General features: G+C 41.3%; 1 protein-coding gene across 1 annotated transcript in view; it reads left to right on the forward strand.

Moving 5' to 3' along the window:
- The first annotated feature begins 5,655 nt into the window (after window positions 1-5,655).
- LOC124614550 (protein sidekick) overlaps window positions 5,656-18,639 on the forward strand; it is a 629,897-nt gene continuing 616,913 nt past the window's right edge. The window contains exon 1 of the mRNA XM_047142952.1: window positions 5,656-5,783. Within this exon, the coding sequence (XP_046998908.1) occupies window positions 5,720-5,783 (64 nt within the window). The 5' untranslated portion in view covers window positions 5,656-5,719. The remainder of the gene's footprint in view (window positions 5,784-18,639) is intronic.

Below are 18,639 nucleotides of genomic sequence, written 5' to 3' on the forward strand. Positions count from 1 at the left end.
TGCTTTCGATGCAATAAAGTGACGTTTTCGGCCGCTAATAATGGGTAAGAGTCAATAATACTCAGCATTCGAGTAATAAGAATCGGAGTCGGGCAACCAGTGTGAAAAAAAATGAATGAAATTCTAACAACACAGACAAGCGAGTAGTATAAAATAATCTCCTAGATTACTGTTCACAGCAAAGCAACAAAAATATTCGATATCTTCACGGGGAAGTCTGAAGTGTCTGCAGAACAGATATCCATAAGTCTACGTCTGCATGAGTACTCCACAAGCCACATGATGGTTTATGGCGGAGGTTATTCTGGTACGACTATCTGATTCCTGCTCCCCGGTTTCATTCGCGAATTGCGCGTGGGAAGAATGGATTCTGGTAAACTTCTGTAGTAGCTCTAATTTCTCGAATTCTCTCGTTTGGTCATTTCATGATATGTATTACGTACCCAAATAAGATTATGTGCGACTTTGCGTATGAAGACATTATTTTGGCTTTATTTCTACTTGTGTTTGTGCAAAGGACTGGCTGTTGATCCTGAACGTAAATAAATGTAACGTATGCGTATCAGTAAGCGAAGAGGTCCACCAATTTTCGATTATACTGTTGGTGAAACTTCACTGAAAACAGTAGTAACAGTAAAATAACAAGGATTAAACGTCCGGAGCGACAGTGATCCGAAATAGAATGGTCACAGAAAACCAATTCTGGGTAAGTCAGATGACTGGCTAAGATTTAATGGAAGAGTCTTAAGGAAATGTGATTCACTCACGAAAAAAGTAATAGTTCCACCGTTTCTTGCATATTGCTCATCTGCCTGGAACCCTCACCAAGTTGGATTAGTAGAAGAGATAGAGAAGATCCAACGGTGAGCGGCGCGCATCATCGTCTTGGAATAATTCAATCAGCGCAAGAGAAATGCTCAACAAACTTCAATGGCAAACGCTACAATTGAGACGACTTGTGTAATGGAGAGGTTCATTGTTAAAATTCCGAGGTGTACATTCCAACAAGGGTCGGGTAACATTGCTTCCTCCCACATATGCCTCGCAAAAAGACCACGGTGAGAAAATTCAATAAATTAGAGCTCAGGTGTACGTTTATCGAAAGTTGTTCTTCCCACACACCGTTGGCAAATAGAACAGGGGAGGGGGGATCAGACATTCGTACCAGAAGCACCCTCTATCACACACCGTAAGGTGTCTTACGAAGTGTAGATCTGTGTCTACTTACAAATAATGTGAAAGTTAATAATCTACTTACAAATAATGTGAAAGTTAATAATTCAGAAGTGAGCAGTTTTCAATCCAAAGGTTGGTTTGAACTCCGCAGTGGTTCAGTAGGCATGATACTGTTTGGAATGATGTGACCTCGCCTGCCTCCAATCGATAAATTGACTTACACAGCTAGTCACAGGGGGGAAAACAGCATAACTCGGACTACGAACCACAGTGCTGCTGGGCATTTTTCACACAATTTAACAAATCATATGAATGTGTCTAAATTATTAGCACACGTTGCGCAGCCCTATATTGCTACTGCGTGGTTCTAAAGATTTATACTAGGCAGTCTGAAGAAAAGGAGACATGAAAAGAGTAAGTAAACTGTTTATTATTTCAGAAGTAAAGGCCGTGACTGTTACTATTTAATACTGTGAGACAAGACGGTCAGTGTCTTCATGGGAAAATGTTTGTGGTTGCCTGCGGATCCCAGGCAAATCGATTTCGTCCGAAGCAAATCGATGGCGACGAATGTCTTTCTTCAGGCCTCCAAAGATATTGAAGTCGCATGGGGAGAGATTGGGACTGTATGGAGGATGTGTAAGGGCTTCCCAGCGAAGCTTCTGCAGTGTACTCGAAACGATCTTGGCATCATTTGGTCGAACATTATCCTGCAGCAGAATAATGCCATCCGCCAAAGCTCCTGTGCGTTTAGACTTAATAGCACACTTCAGTTTTTGTCAAGTGGCCGTGTGTTGCTGTGCTACAGAAGGTGCTTAGCAACGGAGAGTAGCATCAAGCAATTCAGACAACTTTTGAGGATAGTGGTGCTGCAGAAGGATACTGAATGTTAGATAGGCAGACGACGTAGCTAATGAGGACGTACTGAATAGAGTTCAGGAGAAAAGAAATTTATGGTATATCTTGACTAAAAGAAGGAATCGGTTGATATGACACATTCTGAGATGTCAAGAAATCTTCAATTTAGTATTGGAGGTAAATGTTTGGGAGATGGGGGCTGGGGAGGGGGAGGGGGGGGGGGGTAAAATTGCTGAGGGAGACCAAGGGAGCAGTACGTTAAGAAGATTCAAATGAATGTGGTCTGCAAGAGCGGACACGAAGAGGCTTGTAAGGAACGCGCAAAGCTGTATCAAACCAGTCCTGGAACTCAGGAACAGAAGTGCTTTCAGTTAAGGGGATACGGAATCACCTATCCCCGCAATGTTAATATATGCCTACTATAGGGAACATTTTCTCACAAACTACTGGAGACAGAGAGGTAAAAATTTTACTGTATGTGCATTCATATGTTACAACAATACTGAAACAACAGTTTATTGTCAAAGTATTTTCTTACAGAGATATTGTACATTTATTTTTAAGTAAATTTTTTCCATCGCTTTTTACTAGACTATCACCCCTAAGTCTTTTGTAAATCAAGTAATTAAAAAATCGTTGTTTCAGTATGTAATAGGGACCTATGTCACTACGTCATAAAAATTTCAGACTTCTAGGTTGACCAGTACCTGAGATAATGTTCCTAGATGAAGTAAAAAGTAAACTTACGGGAAACGGAGAAAGAAGATTAAAACATTCCTGATCCGTAGCTAATACCCCCTTCACAGTCTTCATAATCATCTTCAAGTCTTCTTTTGGCACCCCTCTGCATCTGTCTTGCTTTTTTCACTAATGTCTTGATTATATTATCAGCATGCCTTAGTCTGTGCTGATCTAAAAAGAACATAGCACGTACCGTACGGGAACCAACATACATACCCAACTTTTGAAGGACCTGCATTTAGTTATATTTCCAAGATTGAAGGTTGCCACAGCATCATACACACCAAAATGTAGTGTATTAATTCCGACAAACACTGTTTTTGGGAGACGATGCCATATCACACTATTCAAGCACTCGTTGGGGTTCTGCGTTTTTCCGTGAAGACATTTCATCAGAAGACTTCTGTCAGCCAGATCTCTGAAAATGGGCTTTATTTCTGTCATGATGGCTGATGGTAGACTGTGGTGGTGAATGTATTTCTCTCCTGTTGTTAGTCCCCTATTGTATTTACACCAGCTGTTTTCACCTTTGGGGCACAAACCATGTTGTGGATGCTCATCCGTGGATGCGGTGTGGAAATATAAAGCCCATATAGCTCTCCTCATTTCTTCAAGATTGCCTGTATTTTGCCTGATTGCAAGGCCATAGCAGTTCTGAATGTGGTCTATTATGGAATCAGTCAATCTTCCTCTGCCATCCAAGGTTTTCCCATCATCTAGTTTTTTCCCTTTCATAACTGATTTTAACCTTCTCAGCCTGGCACCCATTCTCTTCTGCACATGTCCTATACATTCAAGTTTGCTTATATTTACACTGTTCCCATATGGTTTGCTTTCCAAAACTTCTTTGAATGCTTTAGAGTCACCATCTCCCAGATATTTGACATAGCGAACATTATACCACTGTGAAGAGCGATGAAAAATTTTCTTCACCCCAGCAACCTCCATGCCACCACTACTACCATAATAATTAGCAATACAGTCATCACTGTGTTCATTTTTCAGCCTGCCTGTGCACCTACAGTATTTAGACATTATTGCAACATCAATAACCTTGCCAGTATCAACACTAGTTGCTGTTACAACACCATTGTTGGAGGTGTGGCCCCTTTTCTGCCACGTGCCATCAAACGCCACTGTGAGGTCACGACTGCCGTCATTTTCTTCCACTGCTTCTTCCACAGCAACCTGCATTGACTTCTGTGCTACATCTTCAACTGCAGATCCTAGTACATAATTGTAAGCTTCAAACTTTGAAGGTGCACTTGGAAGATTTAGAACACCACATAGCATATCACCAGCTGCTTTGCCCTTACCAATTGCTCGCAATCCATAAACTAACCTAATATTTACACTATAAAGTTCAGTTTTCTTGTATCCATTATTTACAGTTACTGAAACCGAACTTGGAAACTTACAGCTGTATTTACAAACACTGCATATTAAATTAAACTGGGCAGCCAGGCCAACATGGGATTCTACTTTCAGAGAAACGTTTCCATGACATTTTTTGCAGCACAAACTGTTTTCAAGAGCTTCACACAATATATTCGTATCAATGAGTTCAAAAACTTCATTCCCTCTATCAAGTAAATTATATTTCTCTTCCAAATCTCTTAGTTTTTTATGAGAAGCACTGTTTTCATTTGGTGTAAGTTCGTTCGGCAAATCAGTAATAAGTGGATTCACATTTTCCAACAGTGATGATGATGAACTGCTTTGCTTTGCTAATGAATCATTATTTCTTTTCTTTTGCCAGTTCACACGCTTTTTAAATACTTTTGCTTTAGCTCTAGGCATTTTCACTGCTAAAAATGAAGCACTAAATACGAAATAACTCAACAACAACTACTTTCTTATATCACACTGTTTACAAAACAGTCCCGCCACAAAGTCAAAGAGTAACTTGAGGAAACCAGAGAGAAACATTTTCGGGCAACTAGTGTATAAATAGTCGCTGGAAACCGGGATATTTGAATTCATGTCACTTGAAAGGTACTGCCAAAAAGTTCATGGTCAGCCACGAGAGACGTGTATAACTAAAGCGCAATACCCGATCTCACAAATATATAAAAATAAAATAGTTATAATTGTAGTAGAGCTATGTATGATACGTCATTTTAAAGAGGAAACATGGCAGAATATAATACGCCAATAAAAAAAAATTCGATTTTTTAACCCAAAATCCGATTCCGTATCCCCTTAAATGCTGTATCGGTGAGTAAAACATCTGACGAGATAATGAAACCGTTAACCACAAAACAAATAACGGAGATTATCTATTACCTCTACATCATCACGAAAGTCTTCAGGCGATATTTACACCTCAACATTTGTTAACAGTCGTCTGGAGTTCGAAAAGCGTGTACGCTGCAAGCACCTATCAACTGGAAAAGCAGTCGGCCCGCCCCCCTACCATGATTGGCTGGCCACTGCGCATGCGCAGTGCTCAAGCTACGGTAAGCCGAAGAACCACGGCTGCAACATTCCGCGGCGAGAACGGGGAGCGGAGTGGTGTTGCGTCGGTGAAAGTGCTGCTCTCTTTCGGAAGCGATTGTCTGATACTGTAATATTAGTTATATTGTGCCGTTTGTGAAGATCTAGCCTCGTAGAGTAATACAGTATGAGAAATTCTGATTTCTGATGAGGTATTTGTTAACTGGAGTAGGTAAACCTCATGAAGCCCAGTGTGCAACAGGTGGTAAAGTGAAGAAGAATTCGTGTGTAATGTGAGATAAAGTAATGAGACTATACTACATGTAGCCTTAGTTAAGCAACACGTTTTCACGTTAATTTCTATAACTATGTGCGCTGCAGCTGTGTTGCGTGCGTGTCATTAAAAACAATGTTTCGTTGTCAGCGACAAGCAGCGTCGGACGGAGGCGGCAACTATATAAAGGATTATCTTTTACAGCAAAAAAATTGGACAGACAAACTAATCAAAATGCGGACTTTGGCTGTGCATAGTTTTCTTCTGCTGTTCACATTCTCCGCTACAGCCGCAGCAGGTAAGTACACCTCATGACATTTGTGTGTGTGTGTGTGTGTGTGTGTGTGTGTGTGTGTTCTAATGAAACCTTATCTGCCTGAGTCACAATGGAAGTTGTTTTAGGACAATGAAGTAAGTTCATGATCGTCTTTCACCATAGTGATCTATTGTTGTGGTCGCCGACGGGACGCTAAACAATCATCTTTCCCGTTGTGTTATTCTTTTGTTGAACACCACGCAGCAGTGGCATGTCCATGGTTAGATAATTAAGCGGGCAATTCCGTTTCTTCGGAAGCTAGGCAGGTAGATCCGTGAAAACCTTTTCATCAGCTGTCAGATAGTTGATTAGTTACATTTCAACACCTAGATTTTGCACGGAAATGTAAATTATTGTTTTTAAAGATGAAGGAAATAGATTTCAGCTGATATGGGGCAAATGTTATCACGGACAGCGAGATTAAGAAATTTAGTAACGTCGGCAACACTGTGAAGCCCGTCTGGCGCGTGTACTCCTGAGAGAGCAAACAGTGTAAGGCTGAATGTCAACCATGTTCCGTGTTGAGTAAACTGACAAAAGAAATATTACTAGTCATAAGTTTATGATCAGAGTTGTTTGTGACTTGATATTAAATAACAGCTCTTGCTTACACTCGTAATTAATTCTTTACGTAATAGCAATATGTGACCATAAACAAAGGAAAAACAATCCATCTGGGGCTTTGGAACACTAGCGCGGAGTGACATTTCTGCGGAGCCTGAGGCTCTTGCCGGGATAAGCGGTTTTCCACAGGGAACACAGAGGCACACACAGAAACTATTTCTTTCCTAGCAGCGTAATGTAGTTTACGTCACGTGTTACTAGGAATTAGTTTTTATATGTGCTGAAAAAACCGCGATCAGTCACATTTTATAATAAATTGTTTGCACCAGTTTCATGCTGGTTTGCCTTTCTTCAGACGAGGTCTAGGTCTACGTTCAATAGGAATGTGACAGTTTGGTTGTGAGTTGGGAATGTGACACTTTAGTTGTGAGTTGGCGTAGCCGACAAATGTTAAAGCAAAAAATTGCCAAAAGTATCTAGAGCTCCACAGAAATCTCAGTAGAGTCCATCTCCGCACAGCTGTCACCAACTATCATTTGGTGAAACGCATTGATAAGAGGTTCTTAGTAAAAGCATTTTCATGCGCTCTTTCTTCCTGTTGCCCGATTGACGAATATGATATTATGTGAACAGACACTGCCTTAAAAAAGGTTTTTTTTCTGTCTTGGCGAACTCTGCTGTAATAAAATGACATCTCGGTACTTCTAGACATATTTAGCAATTGACGTATGTTTTACTGTTTTATCACGACACAGTATAAACATTTTACCAGTAACTTCTTTCTTAGCCTCAGAAATTTGAGTTGAGGAGAATCTGTATATGTCTAGGGGAGGATTTAATCTTGATTCAGGTTTTTTTGTTACTGGTTGCTGCGGAACATTGGATGGTACGACAAGTCTTATGACGTTTGTCGATAATAATCTGTGTCTGGCTCAATCAACTGGGTTTTTTAGAATTCTACACTTGCTTCATATTTGTTTTTGGTGCTTCTGATACACAACAGTTTATTTGCTATTGTCAAGGATTCATACAGTATTAGTAATAAATAGGATTACACTTTCGGGAACACTGTTACTCAAGGTCCACGGAATTCCGCTAGTTAGCTTACATCTCGTCAGGAATAACTAATAACACTAGTTCAAATGGTTCAAATGGCTCTGAGCACTATGGGACTCAACTGCTGAGGTCATTAGTCCCCTAGAACTTAGAACTACTTCAACCTAACTAACCTAAGGACATCACAAACATCCATGCCCGAGGCAGGATTCGAACCTGCGACCGTAGCGGTCTTGCGGTTCCAGACTGCAGTGCCTTTAACCGCACGGCCACTTCGGCCGGCAATAACACTAGTCTACAAATTTACACTGCGCAATTTTTCATAATCATTTTAGATTATTTTGATATGCTAAGTACAGAAATGCTAAGGATTTTCCTCTATCACTAAGGTTTCTTCACAAAGTAGATACATAAAGATTCAGAAAATTCATCATAAATTCAAAAAATTTCATGATAACACAATAAAATAAGGCACCCTAAGAGTATTATTTCGGCAGGTCTAATACAGAGGCGTCAATCCTTATGTCTCTTTTTTTCTTCTTTGAACTGATGACACTCAGCGTGCAGCATCCAGCAGTAGTCAGCCATCATGCTGACATCCCACTGGTCCTGGTACTTCCGTTCCATTTTTTAAAGTGATTTGGTGGAACCTTTTCTTTCTCTTCCTCAGTCACAGTACGTAGAGTTTCTAGGAAATGCTGACAAGGGGGTCTAGAAAGTACAGCTTCGTACTCATTGAGCCATTCGATACCGCTACTTTGAAAATATCCAGCATGTTTCTTACTAATTCTCTTAATCAAGGTTTTTGGAGTCGCCAAGAAACTTGTTTAAGTGATATCCAAGATGATATTTAAACTTCGTTCATTTTGTCTTCAGTGTTTAGTCTTTCATAAATTTCCCAACTTCAGGGCTGACGAAAGCCCCCTTTTTTAATCATAGCTTCTGATTGCTGTGATAACTTGCTTGCCATATACTTGAGTGTCACCGTCCTTTTTCAGGGCTTTAATAAATTGTTTCATAATGTAAATATTTATGGTGAGGCTGAAGTTTTTTTCCTGGGACCACCTTTGAATCTAATATAATGCTTTTCCCTCCAGCCTTGGCGTTCTTATTAGTAAGATTTTCTGCATGACTGCCTCGTTTGCATAGGAAGCAGGCAGCCCCTCACAACTTGAACACACTCGATGTGTTGGGCTAATGACTTGATCTGATCCCCGACCTTCATGCCAAAGTAAGTAAAATTAACCCCTTTGTCAAAGTCTGAGATTGTCTACTGGTGTTTGTTCAATACAACTGTGCCACAAATGTATAAGAAGTAAGCATTTGAGATTGAAGCTCTTCTGCCTGTGTTTGCTTCAGAAGTGTTCAGGAGAAATAATGTAACCTCGTGAAGCCATGAAATAAGCAAAAGCAAGAACCAGTCGATTTATTTCGTTGCTGAAACTTTTGTAGAAAATAGTGTGTAAAACAAACTTATAGGCCCAGCGTTACATCACCGAAATGTAGCTGTGTTATACACTAAAATTAACGTCATTTTGTAGCGTATTACGTTTCAGACCTTCACAAAACAATACCGTTGGCGTTATTGTAACGATTAGGCCTAAATATACACATTTTGCATACCTCACATAAATTCTAAATTTGTGCCAAAACTACATGTGATTGAACATTTTAAGTACTTTACCTGATATCGGCACCTTTACCAGACAATGTACTGAACAATAAATTTCCGAAGAACCAAAGCTCTTTGGCGCCAACGACCTTGCCAGTGTATTGTGGTAAATCACAGCAAACCTTAATATGGCTTGCTGGGAACTGAACCGACGTACTTGCCAATACAGTGGTAACACCGGTTCCCATCAAATCATCGGAGTTAAGCGCTGTAGGACTTGGCTAGCACTTGGATGGGTGACCGTCCGGTCTGCCGAGCGCTGTTGGCAAACGGGGTGCACTCAGTCTTTGTGAGGCAAATTGAGGAGCTACTTGATTAATGAATAGCGGATCCGGTCACGAAAAATGACAATGGCTGGGAGAGCTCTGTGCTGACCATTCGACCCCTCCATATCTGCATCCAGTGATCCCTGTTGACTGAGGATGACACGGCGGTCGGTCAGTACCGTTAGGTCTTCCGAGACCTGTTAGGACGGAGTTATATTTAGTTTAAGCTTCTTATACATTAACCAACGCCGGCCGCGGTGGCCAAACGGTTCTAGGAGCTTCAGTCAGGAACTGCGCGACTGCTACGGTCGCAGGTTCGAATCCTGCCTCGGGCATGGATGTGTGTGACATCCTTAGGTTAGTTAGGTTTAAGTAGTTCTAAGTTCTAGGGGACTGATGACCTCAAATGTTAAGTCCCATAGTGCTCAGAGCCTTTTTGAACCATTTTTTGAACCAACCATTCTACGTTAATGAATCAGTTTACCATATAACGACTGCAGGTGTCGTTGGGGAAGGGCCCATCAGATTATTCAGTAACAAGGAAAGGTGGTACTTTGGGAGTTATCGGAGACATTATATTGAACGTTGAAAATGTGTGTTGGTAATTAGAGACATCGCACAAGACCAAACTGGGTAAGGATGGGAAACGAACTTAGCCGTGTGCGCTATAGAGGTACCATCCTGGCATTTGACGTAATCGATTTAGGGAAATCACAACAAACCTAAATATGGATTGCTGGAACTGAACCGACGTACTTGCGAATACAGTTCCATTGTCTTAATACAGAACAACCACGCTCGGTATGATTATAAAGGAGAAACAAGGTGGATGAACAAACAAAAACACTGCGTTATTTTTAATGAGGAACAAACAACTGCAGATCGTAAAGTCTATCCTCAGAAATCGTCTGAATTGCTTGACGTTACTCTCCTTCGCTAAGAACTGGCGTGAAATCGACGCGACTAGGACAGGCTGTTGGGCGGAGCTCGTCTCACGTGCGAGATGGTCTTGGGATTACAAGGAGAGTCACCAGTAAGCATGAGTCACACTATTTCATTGTACGTGCCCGAAAGGATGTTGTGCAGCAATACCATCCACTACGTAGTCTCGGTGTAAATTGCATACAGTTGTTATATCAAAAAAGAATTATTATTATTTTTATAATAACAAGTATTATTATTATACATTAATCGACCACTTTGCCTCACATTTCCGTTCGCGTTGCGCTTGAGCTAAATAGTTGTGATCTTTAGTTTCCTCCTGTCAAGTATTTTAATTTTTTCGATCTATACATCACCTGGATTGTTTTGCCAGCGTCCTATCGTGTAAATTTGTTAAGCTGAGCAAATCGATATAAATGCTATGTTATTTTCTCATAGATGACCTTTTTTGTCACACAATTGCACAGTGAAGAGTGTAGTAAATATTTCAGAAAAATGGTTCAAATGGCTCTGAGCACTATGGGACTTAACTTCTGAGGTCATCAGTCCCCTAGAACTTAGAACTACTTAAACCTAACTAACCTAAGGACATCACACACATCCATGCCCGAGGCAGGATTCGAACCTGCGACCGTAGCGGTCGCGGGGTTCCAGACTGTAGCGCCTAGAACCGCTCGGCCACTTCGGCCGGCAGTAAATATTTCGCTGGCGTTATTTTGCCAACGGTGAATTTCTTATGCAAATTAAATTTATTTTCTCGCTTTCGAGTTCGATTAGCGTTGGCTTCGCAATATCAGTGCAAATTCTTCTCTGCCATTGCAAGCCTCCCGATTTTTATCGCCTCTGCTTTCTTTGTTCAGAGAGCTTCTGCTTTCTGATCCGCCGAAGCGGTGGACAGCGAAGTAGTATATTTAGTACGTCCCTCGTGTTAATAAAGTCGTAGAAAAGGGAAATAAGTGAACCAGCGCAAACGATTTAATTTATTCGAACATTTGTATGCGATTAACAGCAACGTAGTTGCAAGTGGACGCATAAGTGTTAGTACGTATAGTCTTCGAACTATTAATTTGGCTGCACAATACGTCTACTCTTCGAACAGTAGAAAGCCAGAATTAGTTCCCGCGTTCCCTTGATTTTTAACCTTCTGCAAGTAAATATTCAAACATTTACTACAGGCCAGCTAATAAGTTTCTCATATGTTGATTAAGAGTTTTTGTTTTGCAAAGGAACTAAAATAAGCACAACTACAGTCACACACGCAAGGATGCCTATTTTGCTGGGTTACTAAAGCAGTAACAACAGCAAGTGCAGTAAGTAACAGCATGCACGTAATTATCACCGACAATTTTATTTCGCCAAACTGGTTTCGCAACGCCTATAACGTCTTAAAGTGTGTTGCAAACAAAACTCCCTGCAGCGACTCGTGCATTGCCAGCTAAAAATTCATTTCAGGTATTTGCATACATTCTGCGTACATCACCACAGAAGCATACCACTCTGGACTGTTGCTGTTCTTTTCGAGATTTCACTAAAAAAGAAGCTGTGAGGTACTAAAGCAGGCGTGAGTCCCGGAACTGATTTAGCGAACTAAACTGGTGACAAGTTACTATCATTATTACTTCAAATTTTGCAGAAACACTGTACAATGAATCGGTTCTCGTGACATATAGCGCTATGAAAATTTTTAATAGAATAGCTTTATATTTAGTGATTTTTTTACGTTAACGCTTGGATGTTTATACAGCTAATTTATAATGTATAGTTTAAAATATTCGACATTTGCCTCTGATCTAAGTGTCGAAACTCATATTGCTTTCGCAATGAACGAAATAGTTCTGAGATTTAACGACAAGTGGTTCTAGGTAAACTTGCCACTAGTTAGAACCCAGGATACTTCAAACTTAATGCTGAACTGACGAAATGGTACGTCTGGCTGTATGGCGCCGCAGGTTTCGAATTCTGTCTATATTCAAGGGGGGAGGCAACTGCCCCACCTGCTCCCTGTGTACGCCCATGGTACATCTCCGCATGCCACCTTATGGTGTACTTGTGTACTACTGTCACGTATCCCGCCATTCTTGTTCCAGTCGCCAATGGTCCGCGGGTAGAACGGTTGTTGGTAAGCTTCCATATGAGGTCGGATCTCACGAATTTTAGCTTAATGGTCTTTTCGCGAGATATAAAAAAAGCTAAACTCCGCCCGAATAGGTGTCATCCTAAGCCTATAGGCGTCACTCGATGCGGATATGGAGGGACGTGTGGTCAGCACAGCGCTCTCTTGGCCGTTGTCAGTTTTCGTGACCGCTGCCACTTCTCCTCAATAAAGTAGGGTTGAGAGCAACCAGGTCGCCAATAGTGCTGGGAGACCGGTCGGTCATCCACCCAATTGCTAGCCAAGCCCGACAGCGCTTAACGTCGGTCATCTGACGGGAACCGCTGATACCACTGCGGCAAGGCCGTTGCCCGAGATAATCACGGAGGAAGCAATATATCTATTGACTCTTCTAGCAACTATCCCTTACGAAATTTTTACAGTACATCGCATGTTACTGCACAGTAGCTTCTGCTACTGGAGTTGGATGTGTTATCTCGGTGACACTTCCGTGCATACTAAAGGAAAATGTGACGAAAGGCGCAGCTCTTCTTTAGGTCTTCTATGTTTTTTTGTTATCACTGCTATCTGATAGGGATTCCAGACTAAGGAGCAGTACTCAAGTATTGGTCTAGTGACAGTTTTGTAAGTTGCCTTCCTCGTGGATGGACTGCACTTCCGGTGGATTCTTCAAATCCAACTGTCTGACATCTCCGATACCTGCGATTAGTTTTATGTGCTCGTTCCACTAAAGGCCGTCGAGTACCCTTATTCTTTTTCTTCTGCCTTTGTCCGTCATTGGCGTAGATTCGGTATGGATATGGACGGATTTTACGGTTTCTGGTTTTTAGTGTTTAAAGGGTGGTCGGGTGCCCTTCCTGTTGCCACCCCGTTGGCGTTTACCGGCGTGATGTGTGGCTTATGAGCTGCCGCTCGACATGAAATCCAAGTTTTCTCACCTCCCGCCTAAGTGTCATTGGCGGGATCCGGATGCAGTTCCTGTTTAATGGTCTGGATAGATGTCTGCCTATTACACATTACGACCCTCTTCAACTGACGGCGATCTCTGTCGGTCAACAGACGAGGTCGGCCTTTACGCTTCTGTGCTGTACGTGTCCCTTCACGTTTCCACTTCACTATCACATCGGAAACAATGGACCTAGGGATGTTTAGGAGTGTGGAAATATCACGTAGACGTATAACACAAGTGACACCCAATCACCTGAACACGTTCGAAGTCCGTGAGTTCCGCGGAGCGCCCCATTACGCTCTCTCATGATGTCTCGTGACTACGGAGGTCGCTGATATAGTGTACCTGGCAGCAGGTGGCAGCACAATGCACCTAAAATGAAAAACGTATGTTTTTGGGGGTGTCCGGATACTTTTGATCACATAGTCTATGTTTATAATTGTTTCCCTGTGGAACACGTGCTTGCCAAGCCATAATAAACACTGGCTGGCAGTGCATATTTGAACGATAACAGTACAAAGGAGTCCGCAATACATCCAGTTCATAATGTAAGCATCACGATGTAAATATGTCACTTCCTTTTATCTGTTCTTACGTGGGCACTGCTGTCACGAAATAGCCGTTTGTTACTCCGCCAAAAGTCATCCGTGCCGAGCGACATAGTCGATGTCACGTCATTGCTCAAGTTGCAGTCCCGTAGTGTTCGCGGAACGACTGCGTCAGCCCAAGCCCCGCTTTCTCTGACCATGCTCCGGTGCTTGACGCGTCCTGCCGCTAACTGCTCCGTTTTAACGTCTTGCAAGCAGGTCTTCCGGTGCTGACTCCGTGGAAGAGAGAATGTGAGGCAGTTGGAACTCTTCTGCACAAGTAATTTTCATTTTGTTCTTAGTTCAAATAGCTCTGAGCACTATGGGACTTAACATCTGAAGTCATCAGTCTCCTAGACTTACAAGGGAACCTCCCCATCGCACCCCCCTCAGATTTAGTTATAAGTTGCCACAGTGGATGGGCCTTGAAAAACTGAACACAGATCAATCGAGAAAACAGGAAGAAGTTGTGTGAAACTATGAAAAAATAAGCAAACTATACAAACTGAGTAGTCCATGCGAAGATAGGCAACATCAAGGATAATCTCAGTTCAGGAGCGCCGTGGTCCCGTGGTTAGTGTGAACAGCTGCGGAACGAGAGGTCCTTGGTTCAAGTCTCCCCTCGAGCGAAAAGTTTTTCTTTATTTTCGCAAAGTTATGATCTGTCCATTCGTTCATTGACGTCTCTGTTCACTGTAATTAAGTTTAGTGTCTGTGTTTTGCGACCGCATCGCAAAACCATGCGATTAGTAGACGAAAGGACGTGCCTCTCCAATGGGAACCGAAAACATTTGATCGCCAGGTCATAGGTCAACCGATTCCTCCACAGGAAAAGACGTCTGATCCATACGAAACTGGTGACGGCATGTGCGTCACATGACAGGAATATGTTGTCGACCCGCCTAACTTGTACACTTGGCGAATGGGTAAAAAGATTCTTCTACCTTGCCCGAGTTAGGTTTTCTTGTGGATGTGATAATTACTCCCAAAAAAGTGATGAAAACATAAGAGTTTGTCACATAAACGCAGCAAATGAATCCAACAGTTTCACAGTCGCACACTTTTCCCTGCGCTCTGTCAAAACATGTTTTTAACGTTTTCAAATTTTTCCGTGTGTAGACCGTCAATTCCTGCATATGTCCAAGCAAATCCGAACATGTCCTGGAATTTTGGAGAGCGAAGTTGATCATGTGTGAGTGCCTGAACTTTGATAATTGTCTGAAAATAAAAAATCAAACTTTTCGCTCGAAGGAAGATTTGAACCAAGGACCTCTCGTTACGCAGCTGCTCACGGGACCACGGCGCTCCTGGATTCAGTGTATCCTTGATATTGCCTATCTTGCGCATGGACTACTCAGTTTGTATATTTTGCTTATTTTTTCGTAGTTCCACACAACTTCTTCCCGTTTTCTCGATTGATCTCTGTTCAGTTTTTCAAGGCCTATACACTGTGGCAACGTATAACTAAATCTGAGGGGGGTGCGATGGGGAGGTTCCCTTGTTAGAATTACGTAAACCTGGACTGAAGCGCCTAGAACCGCTCTTCCACAGCGGTCGGCTGTTCTTAGTATTGTTGGTAGTAGTCACACTTATCAATTCGCAAGCTGTCATTTCCATGGGAATCAACAGTCACGTTCCCAGTTTAACTCTGCCGGGTTTAGCGTCGAAGCTTATTTTATATGTTGCAACTAGTAAGTTCGGAACGTGGAAGAACTATACGAGCACTGCGTCTCTTCGGCGCCGTTTGGGATGGAGTGCGAGCCCAGTTGAAACATGATAGCTAAAGGTATCAGACGTGGCCTATTTAAGAACACTATTCCTCTTGAATATTGTGAAACACTAGTAGTTGGTAGGATTGTCAGCGGTGTTTATTTATAGTCTACTGGCTGTAAGACTGTAATTCCTGATTACTCTTTTATTGTTTATATTTTTTTGGACACAATCGCATGAACATTTCGCAATACTGTAATCGATTTCGACGAACCAGTTGTCATCACACTGTCAGTAGGTAAAAAGAGGATACAGAAAATAATCGTATAATCTGTAAAACATACCGAGCAGTTGTGTACGTAATGATAAAAAGAATAAAATCATATCGAAAGGAACATGGTGACAACAGAAATCACTTTCAGCATATACCTTTAGATATGATTTTATTATTTTTTATCATTACAGTTGCTCAGTACATTTGTTTGATGCTTCATAACCTCTTTTTTTTATCGGTTGATAGTCTGAAGATGATCATTAGCTGGCAGACCTGCTACCCCATTGCGAAACGCTCAATAATAGTATCGAAAAAATTAAAAAATTGAAGGACGTAATTCATTCACTTTATTCAGTCACTTTATCTCCAACACAGTGTCTAATTTATTTCCAAATTTGTGTCTATGGTTGCTAAACCGTGACAATACTTTAGTCATTATCATTGTTACCAGTTATTTTTTATTTATTTATATATTCATTCATTTTGGCATTGGTTTGCTCTGACCAAACAGCCAGTAAACTTGGCTGTCTCCATAAGACTACTTGAGCCACGGTCACTGACAGTACCAAAATTAAAACTATATAACTGTATATCAACTTCTTTTAATTACTGAATTCCAATCAAGAACAACTGCCAAGATGAGAATCATTGAAGTAGATACCCTCGGTGTAGCAAAGCAACTTAAATCACTTAATGATGGCAAGACATCTGGTCCAGATTGTATATACCAGTCAGGTTCCTTTCAGAGTATACTGACACAATAGCTCCATATTTAGTAGTAATATACAACAGCTTTCTCACAGGAGGATCCGTACCTAAAGACTGGAAAATTGCTCAAGTCACACCAATACCCAAAAAGGAAAGTAGGAGTAAATTGCTGAATTACAGTCCAATATCACTAACGTCTATTTTCAGTAGGGTTTTGGAACATGTACTGTGTTCGAGCATCATGAAGTACCTCGAAGAAAAAGATTTATTGACACATAGTCAGCACGGATTCAGAAAATATCGTTCTTGTGAAACACGACTAGCTCTTTGTACTCGTGAAGTAATGAGTGCTATCAGGGTTTTCAAATTGAACGGCTTTTAGATTACACTGACTTATCGTGTAACCGAACTTTAACGAATTCCTTTTAGCACTCGTGTGGATGATATCACCCTTTTCGTTATTTAGGGTCAACTGCCAATTTTCTCACCATTCAGATATATTTTCTAAATCGTTTTACAATTTGTATTGATCTGATGACTTTATTGGTCGATAAACGACAGCGTCATCTGCAAACAATCGAAGACGGCTGCTAAGATTGTCTCTCAAACCTTTTAGATAGATAAGGAACAGCAAAGGGCCTATAACACAACCTTGGGGAACGCCAGAAATCACTTCTGTTTTACTGGATGGCTTTCCGTCAATTATACGAACTGTGACCTCTCTGACAGGAAATCACAAATTCAGTCACATAACTGAGACAATATTCTATAAGCACGCAATTTCACTACAAGCCGCCGGTGTGGTACAGTGTCAAAAGCACTTGACGTTATGTCCCATCGGTGCGACGTTGTCGCAAGTACACTATTTACTGTACGCGGGCCTAGCACTCCGCTCGTCACGGCGATAGAAAATCACTTTAAGTACGCATATTCTGTCTCTTACACAAAGGAGCTAAGGGATCTGATGTTCACTTATGGCATAGGTCTCTATAGTATCTCTAAGCATGTAAAAATCTGTTCTTGATTTCAGTTAAGGCTAGAGATGCGTTAATTTTTATGAAACGAGTGAAATTTCTATGTCGGGAAAACAGCCTCAGACTTATCACATCATACCTCGCAAGCTGTTAGACACATTGAAATATTTTTCTTCTGGCATTAACAAAACATCTCGCTCGGCAATGGATCTTTCCGGATTTGCGTTTCGCATCCTCTTTGCTATGTATAACCTTTAGGAAGCGACCTTTTTTCCCAATATTTTACTCGTAGCAAGTATGAATCTCCTACAAAAAGAACGTGATAGGGTGGCGTTTCTTCAGGAAAACCTTAAATTCTCAGAGGATTATATTTTACCGGGAAAAATCAGTGCCGCCTCAGGGAATTTCATAAAATATCAGGGAATTGTGTGTTTTTAACCTAGCATTGAAATTTATTTTTACTGAGCCCTGTAAATCTCATATTTTAAAATACTTGATGTTTCAAAGTGTGTTTATTATATGAATATCATTCCATTTAAATTATCGATGTTTCAAAAATCGCGGTTAAACAAATGCTTATGGCTAGTGTATCTCAGCCGAGAGGAAAGAAAAATCGTTATTGCTAGATGCCCTCCTCCTCCTCCCCCTCCGTTAATTTATCAGAAGCTTTTTATGATACCATCTTCCTCTCTATACGTGGAATTCTCAGGTTTTTTTTTAAAGTAGTAGCCATTCTGCGCGAAAAATCTAAATTTTACATATGGTAAAGGTATCTATAGTGCCTCTAAGCGTATCAGATATCTAGAATTAAGTTTAATTATGGCTGGAAATAGGCGAAGTGTTCGCGTCCAGGAGAGTTTGCTACTTGAGAACTGTCACGCACAGTGCTTCTTTGTACAACAGAAGTGGCAACACAGTGCGAGCCGACAATACTACCATTCCTGTGTGGGAACTGCCGGTTCACACCGTTCACTGTCAAATGCCAAGTAATTTAAATAGGGTAAAATGTGGGCTCGAAAAATG

The sequence above is a fragment of the Schistocerca americana genome, chromosome 1, assembly GCF_021461395.2.
Source record: "Schistocerca americana isolate TAMUIC-IGC-003095 chromosome 1, iqSchAmer2.1, whole genome shotgun sequence".
NCBI classification, from domain to species: domain Eukaryota; kingdom Metazoa; phylum Arthropoda; class Insecta; order Orthoptera; family Acrididae; genus Schistocerca; species Schistocerca americana.